The sequence below is a fragment of the Labrus mixtus genome, chromosome 3 (genome assembly GCF_963584025.1).
Source record: "Labrus mixtus chromosome 3, fLabMix1.1, whole genome shotgun sequence".
Taxonomy (NCBI): Eukaryota; Metazoa; Chordata; class Actinopteri; order Labriformes; family Labridae; genus Labrus; species Labrus mixtus.
In genome coordinates this window covers 4956985-4974074 of record NC_083614.1, presented here as the reverse complement: position 1 = coordinate 4974074, position 17090 = coordinate 4956985, and the positions used below count along the sequence as shown (strand labels likewise).

At 40.1% G+C, this 17090-nt stretch overlaps 1 protein-coding gene across 1 annotated transcript in view; it reads right to left on the bottom strand.

Annotated features, from left to right (window-relative positions):
- Nucleotides 1–17090, bottom strand: part of kita (KIT proto-oncogene, receptor tyrosine kinase a) — a 30783-nt gene that overhangs the window by 13161 nt on the left and 532 nt on the right. The window contains exons 2-9 of the mRNA XM_061028963.1: nt 13843–14097; nt 9669–9953; nt 9439–9578; nt 7648–7819; nt 6614–6800; nt 5046–5161; nt 4712–4826; nt 1228–1409 (exon numbers count right to left, since the gene is read on the bottom strand). Coding sequence (XP_060884946.1) covers nt 1228–1409; nt 4712–4826; nt 5046–5161; nt 6614–6800; nt 7648–7819; nt 9439–9578; nt 9669–9953; nt 13843–14097 — 1452 coding nt within the window. The remainder of the gene's footprint in view (nt 1–1227; nt 1410–4711; nt 4827–5045; nt 5162–6613; nt 6801–7647; nt 7820–9438; nt 9579–9668; nt 9954–13842; nt 14098–17090) is intronic.

Here is a 17090-nt window from a genome sequence, read left to right as displayed (position 1 = left end):
CACATATAAAAGTTGTTTAATTGAGGGACTAGAGAAAAGAAGAATAACATACTGTACTCTCTGCTCAGTGTTTCCCCTACCATTATATTAGGGGGGGACCCGCCCCCCTTGAAGGTCAAGTTAAAAAGAAAATGGCTTTTTTGGCTTTTTGTGCCTTTATTGTAGGGATAGGATAGTGGATAGAGTCCGTAATCAGGAAAATAAGTAATTTAAGGATACCTTTTCGATAGAAAAGGACAGCTGTCATTAAAAGTAACCCATGAACACCAAGATTCCTTCAAGTGTTTGTTTTTGTGTCGGCGTGTCGACGTGTCAGCGTGTCCCCCCACCCCCCCAACGCTGTAAACCTTGGGGAAACACTGCTGCTTAACTGCGTTTCTAGATCACGGTCATTTCAGGTAAATTTACATGCAGTGTGAAGATACGAGCATAATAAAGATAGCTAGCATTAGCATGCTAACACAACAATGCAGCGCGAGTTGTTTTGGTTTCATGCTGGTGCTCAAGGGCGACATCTGCTGGATCAAAAAATCACATATAAAGCCTGTAAGGCTTTTTTATGTTTTTAACACGACAGTACACATTACTTTTCTCAGTGGGTAACGCAGTAAAGTAACAAGTTACTTTTTAATTGCAGTAATCTTGTAATGCAGCTAGTTACTTTTTTAAAGTAGCAATCCCATACGTTGGCCCAGAGATAATCTAATTTAAAGAAAACCGCTAATTTAAAAAAAGAAAAAAAATTCTCTAGACTTAGTGGCCGTGACCAATCCCATTCTGGTTTACATTTACCCAGCTCGTCTACACAGCAGTGGAACATTAGAATCAGGAAGTATCTGAAACGTATTTATTCAATTATGTTACTAAGTGGTGTGTTACAAAATGATCTGCTATCCATCTCTTAGCTAACAGTTAGCATACGCATGCAATGCTAGGTGAGATTCCCCTATTTGTTTCAAAGCCAGTAAATCATTGCTTAATCATAGGATCATGTTATTAAAGAAAATAAAGAACACCCTCCAACTGAAAATAGATCCCCAGCCGCCTGCATTTAACTCCACCAGCCTAAAATAGACAGTTGTGGTCAACAATGAAACCCCCTTCAGTTAATAACTGTTCGGTCATTGTTTTTATGGTTGGCGTGCTGATTTTTTTTCAAACCCAACTCTGTAAATTATTTTCTCTGAAAAAAAAAAATTACTTTATTACTTTGAGAAACCAACCCACCGCTGATAGAGAAGAGTGTGTAGGCCTGCTCTCCCTCCGCTGTGGCCACACACTCCAGAGTGTTGAAGCGTCCTCTGCTGATGTTCACCCTGCTCTCCACCTCTGTCTTCCCAAAGCGTGGGCTGAACAGGGTGATGGTGATGACATGCTCTTCCTGGGTGGCATTCACCTGTTGGGAGCACCTAAAGGCAGAAGATTACACCTTATTGACACAGGATCAGCGAGCTTATTCATCTGTGGTTCCCCCCCCCCCTTCAGTCTCTGCAGGACACACATTCCTACTCTAAGTCTTTTATGGAAACATAACCTTACCCACTAGAGTGAACCAAACGCACATGTGCTCACATTTCAGTTTGTTTTCCAGCAGATAGTTTTAACAGAAGTCATAATAACAGTCGGGGGTTTGTTCCGCGCTCATGACGTAAAGCTGAAGAGTATAAAAGTCGACCATGGCTCCAATATATTTCACTGTTAAAAGCATCTGTTACCCAAGTGCTCTCAGGTCACATGACTCTGTTTCCATACATACAGGTCATGTGCGTGTCTAAATGTAATGAGACTTAATTGGATTTAATAATATTAATAAATAACGGGATGAAGTTTGGATTATCACTCATGATTCACTGCCCGTGCGTTGTGGGGATTGGTGTCACCAAGTGTTTGTCCTCAGACTTCCTTCATGTTTGACACGCGATGAGCCGTGTCCATCGCGTGTCAATCTTATCAATGTCAACCAATCACAAGTCAGAACTGTTAAAATCCCCAGATCCCATGTTCCACCGTCATCATCATTCCTGACTCAGTACGAAATGTCTTCAATATGACTTTTAAGAACCTCCAGATGTTAAAGATTTTTGTATTGTTGGTAAAAACGGAACAGCAGAGCTTAGCCCTCGCTTTATATAACAATAATTGTTCATTAACATAACTTACAACAGATTGTTTTAAATATCTGTGGACCCCTGGAGTAACAAACAAACCCAATAGTTGCAAGAAAAATATATACGCTTCCTCTTCTACCACAGTTTAAGGACTGCTCTCTTGATTTGCTGATTTTTTTGAGATTTTTAAAATAAAATGTTTTAAATTAATTGCTACATTTCAATAGTTTATCGTGATTAATAGAATGTTTCTTTAGTCAACAGCATTGCGCTGCTTTTTCTGTTAGCCCGTGTGTTTCCTGTTATTTGTTAGCATCAAGCTAACAATCTAAGATGTAGCCTACATCTCAGTCCATTTGTGTGAAAATGTCCCCTACACCCCCTCCGAGAAAAATTAAATTAAATGAAAATGTGTCTCATTTATATCATTTTTTAATCTTCAGAATTCTAATAATAGGGATGTTTTACAGCGAGTCATTTTGTTAGATACCACTGTGCTGCTTCTGATGATTGTCAGTGTTACATTTGTTCATTGACTTTGTAAAACGAATGAATTATCTGCTTATATCTGTCAAACCACCATGATAACTCCAGGCTGCGGATCCAAAGTTCAGTTAAAAATAGAATTATGTTGTTGCTAAGTATGGCCTGGCCTCAGTCGCCTGGATTGGATTTCCCCCCCAAAATGTTGTTTTTCAATTTAACCCTTTGACTTGCATTGTAACCATGCGGTTGACCTTTTTTCCGCCGCCATATTGCTGTATTTAAAACTCTGAGAACCTTTCTTTGGCTGTTTATCCTCATTCACCTCATTGAATAGTGTATGTAACCCTGATTATGTCCAATGGGTGGCCCTTTGTTAAATAAATGATAGGTTATTTTAACAAGTTCTACTCTCTGTGATGTTTATTTATGAAAAAACTAAACATTTTGTTGCAGAAATGAAAGAAATCCATTCATGCCCAAAGTAACCCTAAACAGCAAGTCAACAAGCTGCTCAACCTGTATATCTGCTTCCTGATTGGGTAATCTGAAAAATAAAACCTGAAATGGTGCTTAATGAAGAGGCAGGAACACAATTTTACCAATAAATATTTTTTTGCAAATGGATTTCTTAGTGTGGAAGTCAAAGGGTTAAATGGCCCGTGTCCTGTTGCAGCAGCTATGGAGGACTTCAAACCTACTGGGAGCTAGTTTAAAGATTAGAGGTGAAACCTCTGCCTACTTTGAAACTATGCTGGTGCAACACCTTAAATGTTAGAAGAGCTTAAACTCTGTGAATTAGAAATGACCTGCAAACTTGACATGTTTGAACTAAGGTAGAGCTGCTGCAACCCACGGCTGAAGGATGACATTTTGACAGTTTAAAAGACAATTCTTAATATTATTAAATATTTAATAAACATGGAAGAGTCTAAACTAAGACAACATAGATCTATCTTTACTTTAAAAGAAGTTTCAAAGTAATCAAACTAAGTCCTTTTGTTCTCCTGAATCATAGTAGTTGTTCTGACATTTCTCAGCTCTGAGTGTAGTTTTAACTACCACAAGTTAAACGTGCATTTTTGACTTTCCTATATATTGAGTCTGCATTTAATTGTAAAATCTTTGTTGAAGTCAAGCTTTTGGTGTCCTGTACAATCTGTTGTGTACAATGTGTGTCATGAAAAATTGGCGGTTGCCCCCAGAGGCTTTATCATTATCAGATGATAGCGGATGAGTTCAGAGATTGTATTTTTAATCAGCTGAGTTTGTAGCTGACTTGGCCACCTGACTTATCCACAAGCTGATTGGCTGTGGAAGCATGCCTTATAATCTTAACTCAGCTTGATGACCTTACAGGCTGACTTACAAAATGATAAGCGTCTCAGCTCAACAGTTTCTGAAATTAACTAAACTGTGTTTAACACAGAGACCCCACAGGATCCATGTGCCCTGTGGTAAAACTCCAACGTGGTTTTTGCCTTCAGTTCAACAGTGCTCCCTGCGACATGTTGATTTGATGTCTGTTTTGATATAATGTTGATATAGCGCTGAGATATACAGTCAGCAGTCTGTACGTAGTATTTTATTTTGAAATTGACTCTTTGCGTTCGAGAGTCTGACTTCCTGATCGGGAAACTCTGCTATGTTGAGCTTGTGCTGGAAGTGCATCAGTTGAAAATAGAATCAGGGATGCACCGGAGACATACACAGCATATGGAGACTAGAGAGGGTGGCGCACCTGAATCCTGTCGGGTTAAGGAGTTGCTCATAGACTGTATAAAACAGTGACATAGTCTCAGTGAAGTCACCTGTTGGTTTCTAAAGGGGGGCTTTGAGCCCAACCATGGTGGACGCCATTTTGGCAATGTCGTCTCAAAATAGCTTTCAGTCAACTTCCTAGCAGAGAGCTACAACTCACCCACACCCCTAATTATGCACATTTATTTTAGCTTTACCTAATATAATCAAGTGGACACTCAAGGAACTGCAATTTGTTTGCACTTCCTAACAACCATACTGTCCTAGCTTTAATGAAAGTTAAACGGTCATGTTCTACTGAACCTTGACTGTGATAGGCTAAGAAAAAGCAGTTTTCAGGGCCTTTAAAAAAAGCTCACCTAACATATGGCTGCTCACAGTAGTACCAGGTGATCTGCGGGGCAGGGAACCCCTCCGCCACACAGCGTACCTGTCCATCCACTGGGCCATCATGTGACACAATTTCAGGTTTACCTAACAAACACAGGTTAATGTCACAACATGTCAGGTCAGAATTAAACCTTTTGGAGGTCTGAATAGGAGAGAGAAAGACCTCATTTCACACAAAAGAAAAGGTCAATGAAACCTTTTCACACGTCAGTGAACAAAGATGAATGCAATGTGGAGTAATGAGATTCATTACATGGCTTCAGGGGACAAAAACCTTTTAAAAAATATATGAAAATAACTTACTGATCACAAAGATGGAGAAGGTTTGGTTTACTGATGCATCACGGTTAGAGGCTTTAAAGGTATAGACTCCGCCTTCGGACATTTTAAGTCGCACCAGACGCAGCTCACTGCTGTACCTGGAAAAAAAATTGGTGCAAATGTTTAATGTGTATTTTTCCTGTAGATTTCTTTAGCCAGCAGCATTTTAGCCTGTAATAGGAAATGAGCTTTTTTAAAGTACCTGTTTTTGCCCCTTCCAATTTTTTTTTCTCTTAGCAAGATCCCCTTTTTATTTAAAACACTTAGAAGCTAAATCTGAGCATGTCAGTGACAAAAACCATAACTTTTAGTGGACTCACTTTGATCAGGTGCAATTACCTTAAAGGACTAGGTTGCAGCTGTTATGCAGCTAATTCCAAAAGTTTTAGTACCCATTAGTAGAGCCCGACCAATTAACCGGCCAGCTGATAATATTGGCCGATATCAGCATATCAACTGACTATGAGTATCGGCTAATCTTATCGCAGATATGTGCCGATATTACTAGATTTATTCACCAGTCAAATAGCATTTCATCTGAGTATGGTTGTGTTACACTAGCAGTTATCTTTCAGGCTGTCACCAGGAGAGTGTGCTGTGTGGATTACCACAAGCCTTTTCACTGTCCAGAGAGTCAAGCAGTGATGCATATACATAACACAGTTACTTTCCACTTAAGTGACCATCTTGCCTTTATTATTCTGTATATCTGATAACTGCATATGAAGGATCAACACAATAAATATTAATTTGTATATCTATCTATCTATCTCTACAGATCGAAGATAGATATAGATAGAAAGATATCTCCCTCAATATCGGTAAAAATCCATATCAGTCGGGCCCTACCTATTAGACATGAAAGTCCCAATGTAAGTAATAATAGAGCCAAAATTAAATTAATTTCCAGTTGTGTATAAACAGAAAAGAGTGTGATCTCCCTAGTTCTTGTGAAAGCTGCTTGAGAAAACATGAAATGCTCAAATATTTGCATTAATGATTACAAACAGTCCTCTGTTTGTCTTCTGTTGTTTTTGCACATCTATTCATTGACAGAATGTAAATGCTAAACAAAGGTTAACTCTTTGAAGTTTCCTATTTAGGGAATATCTTTTCCCCATCATTGGTATGGATTTATTGATTGCGATCGTTATAAAAGAGGTTCAAAATGGTTTCCTGTGTTTGCTGTTGGCAGTCCAGCAGACACTTGAAGGTCACGTCCCACTCTTCCAGTGTCGATAGAAATGTTTGAACCAAATTCCATGAAGCGGAGCTCAACTGCATTACCAGCCTGGGTTAATATTATGTAATATTTTGATCTGCAGAACAGACGTTTTAATGAGGATATGTCATGGTTTCTTTTTCTGTGAAAGCCATTTATATTCTGCTCAAGGGCCTTTCAAGAATCTCAGTGCGCTGTGACGAGTGCAGCCACAGCCAAGCAGGAGGTGTTAAATTCCACGAACAGAGTGTAATGAACTTTTAAATCTAAGTGCTACAATGTGTAGAAGTGGAGCGCTGACAGCAGCTCTGTGTTTGTGTTATCTCACCTATACTCGTGGCTGTGTGTAGTGATGACGTGGTCCGACGTGTTCATCAGCTCTCGGCCCGTGAAGCTCCAGGAGAAAGTGTGCGGCTTCGGATAAGCCTCCAAGTCAACATTCAGGGACAAACTCTCCCCTGAACGCACCTGGATGGTTTTGTTTTGTGTAGTTGTAAAATTGATGAATCCCTTTTCTGAAAAATAAGAAAAGAAATTAATGAGATATTGTCAAGAAATATTCAAGATTTCTATTTTTATTTTCTTTAAAGATTTTTTGGGGCATTTTGTGCCTTTAATGTAGAGATAGGACAGTGGATAGAGTCGGAAATCAGAGAGAGAGAGAGAGAGAGAGTGGGGAATGACATGCAGGAAAGGAGCCACTGCGCCACCAGCGCCCCGAAATATTCAAGCTTTTTATTGTATAGTCTTTCATTGTGTGCAGGAAAACAGAGCTCTGTGGAGTGTAGAAGAGGCAGACCCAATTTATTCAATTGAAATTTCTCATTTGGCATTTTTTCCAAAATCAATTAACCAAGGCTGTAAAACTTTAACATTTTTGTATTTATTTTTGTTTAATCGCTAAATCTCAATGGTTAAATCCGTTTTTTAATTGCATTTCTTGAAATTCCATTATCTCACATTTAAAGAGATATATTTTTAGCATTTATTTTGGAATTTTTTTATTGTTTAAAGCTGAGAATATTTAACTTGCTGTTTGAATTCCACCCTACTTTTATTTTGAAATATAGTAAGGACGTTCTGGTCAAATCGAAGGTTAGGATATTGAAGAATTACATTTGACTCGTCGACTGAGCTGTCTGAAATGAGACATTCAAAGATGCAGCAGTGTCGTTCTTTTCCATCACTGTGACTACAGGGAGACACTGAGGAGACTTACCCTCAATGCGATTAATCGTGATTTTCATCTGCTAAAGGGCACCCGGCAGAAAAAGAGTTAGTGAACCACAGAGTTAAATCTTTGTAGAAGATGTAAACTGACTGCAGCTTTACATTCAAAGTCATTAACCTTCATGTACTCACCGCAAACATCAAGCCACAACGACTGCGAGCTGACGCCCTTCTCGTTCTCCGCCTCACATCGGTAACTCCCGGTGTCTCGAGCCTCCACCGCTGTGATGTGCAAGGTGCCGCTGCGGACATGCGTGAAGTGCTCCGTCGTGATACGTGAAGCAACATCAACCTTTGCTGGTTGCTGTGGATACCAGACGGCACCCTGTCAACGCCCAGAGATCTCTACAGATTAACCCCGTCTGCATGTCTATCCGTGCTGACAAACACACAACCGCCAGCATGTGTCGACACACTACACAGCTCGCACGAGCACGCACGCCACACTTCACACACAGCCGAGATCCTGAAGCTTCTACAGCATGACCCACGTGCAGAAGAACAGGCAACCACTGACAGCAGGTACACACACAACCTCTACCAGTTTCAAATAATAAACACAAATTTGTGTTTTCTGTGGGTCAAAACATCACTATTATCACAAGTGGTTCCCATTTTTGTTTCCAGCTTATAATTGGGTACAAATTTAAGTTTTTTATTAGGTCTGTATGTATATATACATATATGTCCTAATAAATCTTCTTTTTATTAGTGGTTGACTGTTCCCTACTTTAAATAGTCCCAGGTGACCACATCAGTAAAAGGTTAGGGGCCAATACACAAAGAATGGATTGAGGCTGTTTAAAGCACCATGAATTCACAATTCTCTGCACCCTCTCAACACGGATTCACAAATAAATACACAAATCATATTCCAGCACAAATCACATCAACAATGATGCAGAATTGTAATGTTTGCATCTGATTGAGGGGAGGAGTAGGGTTGTCACGATACCAGATTTTAAAACCTTTGAGATGTGTGAGTTGGACGAAGTTGAAACGGAGTCCCATTTTCTTGTGCATTGTACAAATCTGATGCTTTAAGAGAATTATTGTTTCATGAAGTAAAATCTGAAATATTGGGGCAGACAGATGTGCAGAAACTGGAATGGCTGTTTAAGTTTGATGTGTTTAAATTTGCTAATTTTGTTTCAAAAGCTTGGAAAAGAAGACAGGATATTCTGTTTCATTAGTTTGACTTGCTTTTGCTTTCTCTTTTTGTTTCTTGAGAATGAATATAGCTTACCTAGTGCACTCTGATCCGGGAACGTTTTAATTTATGGTGTCATATAAGCCCATGCAGGCTGGGCTTATGGATGTATGACACAATAATAAAATAAAAAACTCAACTCAACTCAAAAACACTAGTCCCAGGTATCAAATGTTGTGTAATCTCTTGTTTGTAATTACAAAAAAATTGAGGCAAACTCCTGTTTTAATTGTTTGATACTAAAAAGATCTAAAGTTCTTTAAAGCTTCAGAAATTATTCAAGTATTGAAAACTTTGACCATCTTTCAGATCAGCTCTGGGCATCTCCGCTCTCCACTGCAAGGTTCACACTCTTTTAAAACCTCTCTATAGACGATAAAATATGGAGGAAAAGAGGCTGCTCTTCTTCCAGTTTGTAGGGCCGCAAGTCTTCCTCCCCGCAGCGAGCGAGAAGGATCAAATAAAATTCTCAGCCTCATCCTGGGTAAGGAGAAAAGCAGAACCAGAGCCCCAAGCTGCAAGAGCTTAAACTGCATTTTATCTGGTGCTTTGAGAATACAATGTTTTCTTTGTGTGACATTTGTAAAAAGTTAAGAGCAAAGCTGAGAATCTGTTCTTTGTGAATTCGCCCCCGTAATGTGAAGTATTTCCTAGTTTAATGTACCGTCCACAGCTCTACCCATGGTACAGAAAATGCTGATGATGAGTCTCACCGAGCCAAGCGGGGAGACCCACTTCAGCTTGATCTCTCCGTTGACGTTAGTGGTGTTACAGGTGAGGGAGAGATTCTCCCCTCCAGTGAGAATGACTCGTTTGGGCGCCAGCAGCTCAATCACAGGACGAGTGGTGGGGACTTAGAGGAAAAAACAAAGAAACGGCTTTTAACCTCAGTGTGGAGCAGCAGTTACAATGTGCAGATAAATATGCATTTAAATGTGGTTACCTGGTCTAACAGTTAGGTAGTAGTTATGTGACCTGACCGGCTCCTCCCCCAGCTGCCCTGTGCACACATAGCAGCCCTCGTAGGCCTTCTGGGGGTTGTGGATGGTGATGCCTTGCTCCAGGCTCGCAGAAAACTGGAGACCAGAGGCCAGGGCTGCACTGGTACATGTTTCCAGGCGCAGGTTGTCCAGACTTGGATCAGTTGCCAGGCAGGCGATGGAAGCAGCGTCTCCCACACGAGTGAGAATCTTGAACACCATCGATTTTCTGAAAGGATTGTCAGGATCTGCCAAAAAAAAAAACAGAAAAACACAATCACACATCGAGAACTTCAGCCGAAAAGTGAGGCAGCACAGTGAGCTGTTCAAGCTTTGGTTTTGTGACATGATGAGAAACATTATTTAGCTATTAAACATAAATCCATTTTTAATGTGAACTTCCTGACAGATCGTTACTTTGAATTTCTTTCTTTGAAACAACTGTCATCGGATGGCTTGTCCATTCATTCACAGCTCATTTGTTGTGCAATGCACCCTTCATAACATCAGTTATCAGTCCCTCCAGGAAATCCCCATGTCTGAGTCGCACCTATTAAAGGCATATTCAAGCTATCCTCAAGATCATCTGAGCAGACTTGCAACTTTTTCTAATCACTGCAACTCTTAGTGGCCTGTGATGCCCTATTCAACTCAATTATGTGCATGAGATTAGATAAATATGTTTTTTTTATGAATCAGTGTTTCTTCCATTACGTTGTATGTTGAGACTGAATCGGTGTGGTTTTAAGCTTTGTGTCTCTCCTGCACAGTTGTGTTAAGCTGCGACATTTCCTGATAGTCTGAGTCTTTTTTATAAATGTTTTGATCTGTTTTAAAAAGGGATTTCTGTTGTGAAGGGTTTGTAGGAAATTAAATGTTCATCATTGAATTAACTGAGCTTTAGCAGAGATAATAACAGTGTAGTGAGTTGCAGAATTTAAAAGCCGCTGCTTTGAGCCTTAGCACGTGTCTTTTAGTTATCTTGGACGACAAAACACTTAAAACACCTTTAAACAGACAGACCTGTTGTAATTATGCAATCAGACACCCGCTCTGACACGGGGGAGAAGGTGGTGCTGTTAGGTCAGTGAACGTGAAGGTCTGCCTGGCTCTGCTGAGTGAAACATGCAGAGCTGTTGTCTGTCTAAAATCACTCTGTTTCTACTTTAATTTATCCACTATGTGTGGTAGGTTGAACTATCCGTAGCATCAGTGTAGCATGGTGTATGAACTACAATCAAACGAGTGTGTTTAATCACCTACACCACTAATGACGGCCCTGCAAAAATCCATAACGTAGCAGAGAAATAATGCCGGTGATGGTACTGAGACTCTTTGATTCTTCACAAGCTAGTAGGCTAATTTAGCGTAACATTACAACAGCACAAACTTTACTTAAACTGGCTGACAGAACGTAACAGCCCCACTACATAGTTACAACGTTAACAGTTCAAAAACTCATTAAATCCTTTGTAAACTGATCGTCCAACAATGGAAAGAAAGAAACGGTTGTTTAACGTGCATACATCCAATGGATCCATGTTATCACATGGTCAAAACAAAGGTGCTGATTGGTCAGAAAAAGGTGCAGTGAATCTGCACTCAATTGATTTTCCTTACCAGCTGGAAATGTTCACAAACATTTTGAAATTGATTTCTTAAGTTTAACTTGTCGAGAGTACTGAATTTGGAGTTGGAAAAAAACTACAGTTTCAATTTCAGAATGTTGAATTTCAAGTTTATTGGAAATTCTGTTTCCAACTAATAAAATCAAATTCTTATTATTTGAATTAAAGTTATGCTATTTTGTATTCAGTGTAACAATACAAATTCAAACTATGTGATTTATATTCTATTTGAAGTTGAGCAATTCAAATAGAATATATAAAATTCAAATTCAGTTTCTGTTGACACAACTTTCTGCCTATAAAAGTTTGTTACATTTATAACTGTTCTGTGCACTAAGCCTTGTTGACTTTGTAAACATCAAGCTGATTTTAGAATAGTAATTTTGACCCTTATTTAGTAGGGGTGTAAAGAGTAATTGTCAAATCGTGACAAATCGATTCAAAGGTGTCAAGGTTCACATCGGTACTCTGAAAAATGAATTGCAATTATATCGTGAGCGTCAGCAGCTGTAGAGCAGAGGCGGTTGGCAGCTTGAAATTGAGGACACACCACCGTCTGGTGCTGTGGTTAGAGCACGCGCCCCACGTCTGGAGGCTGTAGTCCTCAAAGCGGGCGGCCCAGGTTCAAATCCGACCTGTGGCTCCTTTCCCGCATGTCGTTCCCCACTCTCTCTCTCTCCCTGATTTCCAATTCTATCTGTCCTATCTCTCAAATAAAGGCACAAAAAGCCCAAAAATAAATCTTTAAAAAAAGAAAAGAAAAAGCCGCAAAATCAGGAATTTTACTCGGCAACAATCACAAAACAAAGACGGTGAAATCCTAGATGGACTGAATCATTGACCTTTTATAGAGAAGTTTTTAATTTTTGGTGGCAGTCAGCTTTTCTCTTAACCTGTTAAAACACTGAATGCAACAACGTTTGTAACCAGGTGTCCATTAAAAATATAAGACCAAGTCAAACAGAAACTATGCAAAAGAAAAGCTTACTCCCACTCCTTATATTCCAATATTCCTGCAGAAGTTTGCTGCATGGAGGAGAACAGTTGGTGCTTCTAATTCTCCAGTTGGTGCCATTACACCATTGCAGAAGGACGAGGTCATATCGAGCTAATTTAACTGAAAGTTTAGTTTAAACAGTTTTGCGAGGTTTTCCTCCTTCAAATCTTTAAAGGCTACTTGTAGAGTGTTTTTTTTTTTAAAGGCCGATGAGCACAGGAGCTGTTTATCTGCAGAGGCATCATGCACACGCCATGTTTTCACACTACTGCACGCAGACCCAACAAGAAAAACAGCAATGTGCTAACAGAGGAGGATGCAGAACACTGCTACCTATAAACCTGGATGTAAACAACATTAGATATTTAAATAATCAGCTTTGCAAATGTTTCACTGTAACACTGCATGTAAACAAGCCTCTGTATGTAGGAACTCCACAGTACAGCTCGTACGCCATGGTGTCTGCTGATACTATATTTTGTTTTCAACAAATCTTCCTCGGATCTTTCGACACTTTTTCAATTGCAAAAAAAAAAATGTTTGCAAGCATTCTGAGGAGCATTTCTTTGGCATGTCCGCTCAGATATTCTCTGCACAAATTGGAATTTCACACAAAACATTTGGATTACAGATAACAGCCTCTCTGTTTACTGTTCACTATCAGTCACACTGTGTTAGACCGGCTTCAAACTGGACAGTTTTCACTCACACACTGAAAGTCTTTTACTCGTGAAGCACAGGGAACGCAGCGTATCTCTGATCATTTTTCTTTAGCATGTTTGGCTGCACACACACACAGAGATACACACACCAGTGCTCTATATTGTTTTTCTGCCCCAAGAATTCTGGGAGCTGTAGTATTAAACCACACTTGCTGTTGCTATGGTAAACTGAGTGTTGCCAAATCAACCAGAACAGAAATCTTCAGGATTAAAAGTTTAAATCAAATAATTCCACCGATTTTTTCTGGATCCACATTTGCAGAATCAACAAGCACAAAAGGCGGATTTGTTATCAAGCTTTTGGTTATCTACACACAGAGATCCACCCTGCAGAAGACAAAGCCTTCACTGTTTACCTGTGCAAGTTTTGTCAGCAGAGTAAATATTTTTTTGATAATACTACATCTGAGCCATCTCATCCACAAAGTAGTTACTGTTCGCAGCCTCAGAGGTGGATGTGTGAATAGTGAAGTGAGTGATCAGCACATGATATCAGCCTGCAGGGATGGCAGCAGGCCAAGGGGATGTAGAGTCACAGAGAGAAAGGAAATACAGTAGAACTCAGTCATGCACTTCATAAACAGCTTCGGTATCTACTGTACCTGTCCGGGGCAAAGCTACAAACACACCCACACACACACACTGATCTCACTGCACAGAGACACAGCTTCCTTTGGCTGTAACCTGCAGTCTGATTCTCCAGATTTCACTTCTCCTTTTCTTTTATTTCATAAACATCACATAATCTTAACGCATCAAAACACCCCCTCAAAACATTCCATCCTGCTACCTTTGACGTAGACGTAGATGGAGGTCTGCTCCTGTGAACTCTCCTCCAGGCAGATGTAGCGTCCCATGTGAACGGGCTGAGCCCTGGAGACGTGCAGCGTTGACATCCCGTCGATCTTTTTCTCGCCCCGCACCCTCAGCCGGTCCTCCCGCTGCCACTGCATCGCTTTCTCGCCCTGACAGCGCAGCTCGAAGGGTTTGTTGAGCATGACGACGATGTGGGGGTCTGCGGGGGTGATGGTGGGCTTTGTGTCGCCTGTAAAGAAAACAAAAGAGAGAGAAATCCACTGCTATCACGCCAATGTAATGATGAGAAGACACCCCCGTTGGGAGTCGAAAAGATTGTGCATGATTACCACCACAATTCTTGTACTGAAATGGCGCGGTTAAAAGTTTCCAAATGCTAGAAATAATTGGATGCAACACTTTTTTTATTTTGACAAAAACCTCAAATTTGCAGTTTTGCAACAGGAATGAAATGTTGGAACGCAACCATTGTGGAGTCCAGATGTGCTAGCAGCTATAACCACACCAAGGAGTTCCCTGAGCACCCGAGCAGCTGAAAGATACAACAAGTCGACACGAGCAGGACAAGGACAAGAAAATTGGAAGTATGTGGGCAATATACTACTACTACCATGACTTTCATTTTGATTTATCTGATGTGTTTATACACTCGGTCATGCTTCAGTTTAAAAACGCTGATTACAATTTCCCAGAGCTCAAAGTAACATCTATAAAATGCTCATTTTGTCCAACCGACAGTCCAAAACAGGACATTCTTCGTTATGCACCATAAACAATAAGGGAGAGCTGTAAATCCTCACATTTAACACGCTGGAAACCATCATCAAACTGTTAATTTTCCTTTTTAAAAGTTGTTGTTTTCAGCTTGAAGAGCTTGTGACCAACAAAGCAAACACAGCAAAGATACAGCGGCATTGTGGACGGAAGCTGTGAGCAGTCTGTTTGTTTTTGTCAGAGTTTTAGAGACACACAGACGGCTTCAATTATTCAAGAAAGGTCCCTCCGACGTATCTCTGGACCTCCTGCAGAGTCCTGACTCTGACTTTTTCTACAACAGTGTAATGAGTGAGTAACAGATATCTGATTATTCTGATCATGAGACACACGGCGGTATCGTCTATTTTTCATCTACAAGTCTCACAATAAACCTCATTGCCCACACACTTAAGATTTGAAAGAAAAAAACAGATGGAGCCCATAAATTCTGTCATCATTATGTAGCAGCAGGAATTGAACCCTCAACTTCTGATATCTGAGAAGGGAATGAAAAGTAAAAAAAAAAAAAAAAAAAGAGTGTGTTTTTCAACATTTTAGCAAAAGGCAGGTTTTCTAAAGGACAGAGCAACTCAAAGATTCATTTGAGGTACCAAAAGAAAAGAGGTGGAGAGTCATCATCCCATGCTTTTTGTTCCTGATACCACTTGTGACAAACACACAAGGCTACAGTCAGGGTTAAACCGGCTGCTGCTGACAAAGATCCTTATCCCCCATCCTCCCCCTTCTATGATATAATAAATAAACACATTTATTGCACAGTCTGAGCTCTGACTCCTCTATGTTAGGGTGTGGTGGCGTGCTGGATCCATCTGAAACGCTTAAATTCAAAGAATCAAAGAACCGCAAACAGGAATGTATCATTATACAAAGATGGGTCTATGTAGAGACTGTTAATAATGCTGTGTGTGTTCAGCCTCTGCACTGATGCGTAAATATTTGGCTAACAACTGTGGAATTTAACGTAAAGAAGGGGGCTGCTATGTGAAAAGGAGGCGCTGAAAACATGATTTACAACTTCTCCATGTGTGGCACTGTACGCTGCTAATTGAATGATGTGTTTGTTTATCCATGGGATCAGGTCTGTAGTGCTTAAGACAAACTTTATGGTGTGTCTTATTTGATTGTTGCAGTTAGTCAGGTGATGCATCACTGAGCCGGGGCGTCTGCAGGACCCACAATGTGCCCCCCCTCCACTACAGCCTCAGCCAGCCCTGTGATATTTTTCTAACCACACCTCCATTACACACATGACCTATCCAAAGTTTAAAATCACTGTTGTCAAAATGTTCCTCCTTCAATAATATTCCATACTGCACATTTGAAAAGGATATATTCTCTTTTATTTTAATGATTGACACTATCAAAAAGTACTTTTTGGTCATTAAAAACAAGAAATGACACAGTATTGGGTGCATGTCAGTGTCTTCTTGTTGCCATGGCATCAATTTAGTTTGAATTTCACTAGTATCAAATGGACGTTTAAAAATGCAATACAATTGTGGTGCACCCTTTAAAACTCTCCCGCAGTTCAAATGAAACAATAACCGTAAATAAAACTTTGTAATATGTGCATCTTTTTGTTTTTAAGCTACTTTTTTTATAATGTAGTTAAGAAAGAGTTAAGAATTGTGTTCATTTATTTGAGCATTTTTATTTTTACTAGGACAGTAAAGACCTCCAGAGAAACAAATATTACATTTATATTTCAGGCCCCTTTTCCTCCATTGGGGTCCTGGGTATTCAGTCCCACTTTTCCTCCACTATGACGCTCGTGCCATTTAGTATCAAGCTGTCAATCAAATGCAAAAAAAAAAAAAAAGGCACAGAAAACTCCACCTGATGCCTCTCTGAGCATATCAACTTGTGCGTGCGCTCTGCTACAACAGCTTTCCATAAATTTGCGTCATATCTCTGGAAAATCCCCAAACTCTTTCCTCACAAGATAAAAGGCAACATTATAAAATAAACACTTCTAATTAAAGGCACAGAGCGAGAAGACTGCTTTATGTAAACATTACAATTAGGTGTTAATGAACCGTGACCTCCACAGCTGACTCTGAAGATGTTGCCAAGCCGTAATAACAGCAAAGTGTTTCCAAACAGCCAACACCACATCAAACTGTCGGAACAATGAGGCGCTTAAAGTCACACATGCGACAATATTTATCCAACAAGTGAGAAACGACACAGCTATGCTGCCTTACAGCTGCAGGACACACTAACAGCTCGTTTGCATGCTTCCCAGGAATATGCCGACATATTTCCATACTGGCGGTTATATTGTGCGCTGTATCTCCCTGAAGCTGCGCCTCCACCGAGCAGTGAGAGCATCCCACTTCCACTCACCGTGTGATTACTTTTTTTGTTAATAGCGCTCTGCTGTTCTCTGAATAAAACATGAGTTATTAAAGTTGCATCCAAATCATGAGCCAAGGTATCCGCTTT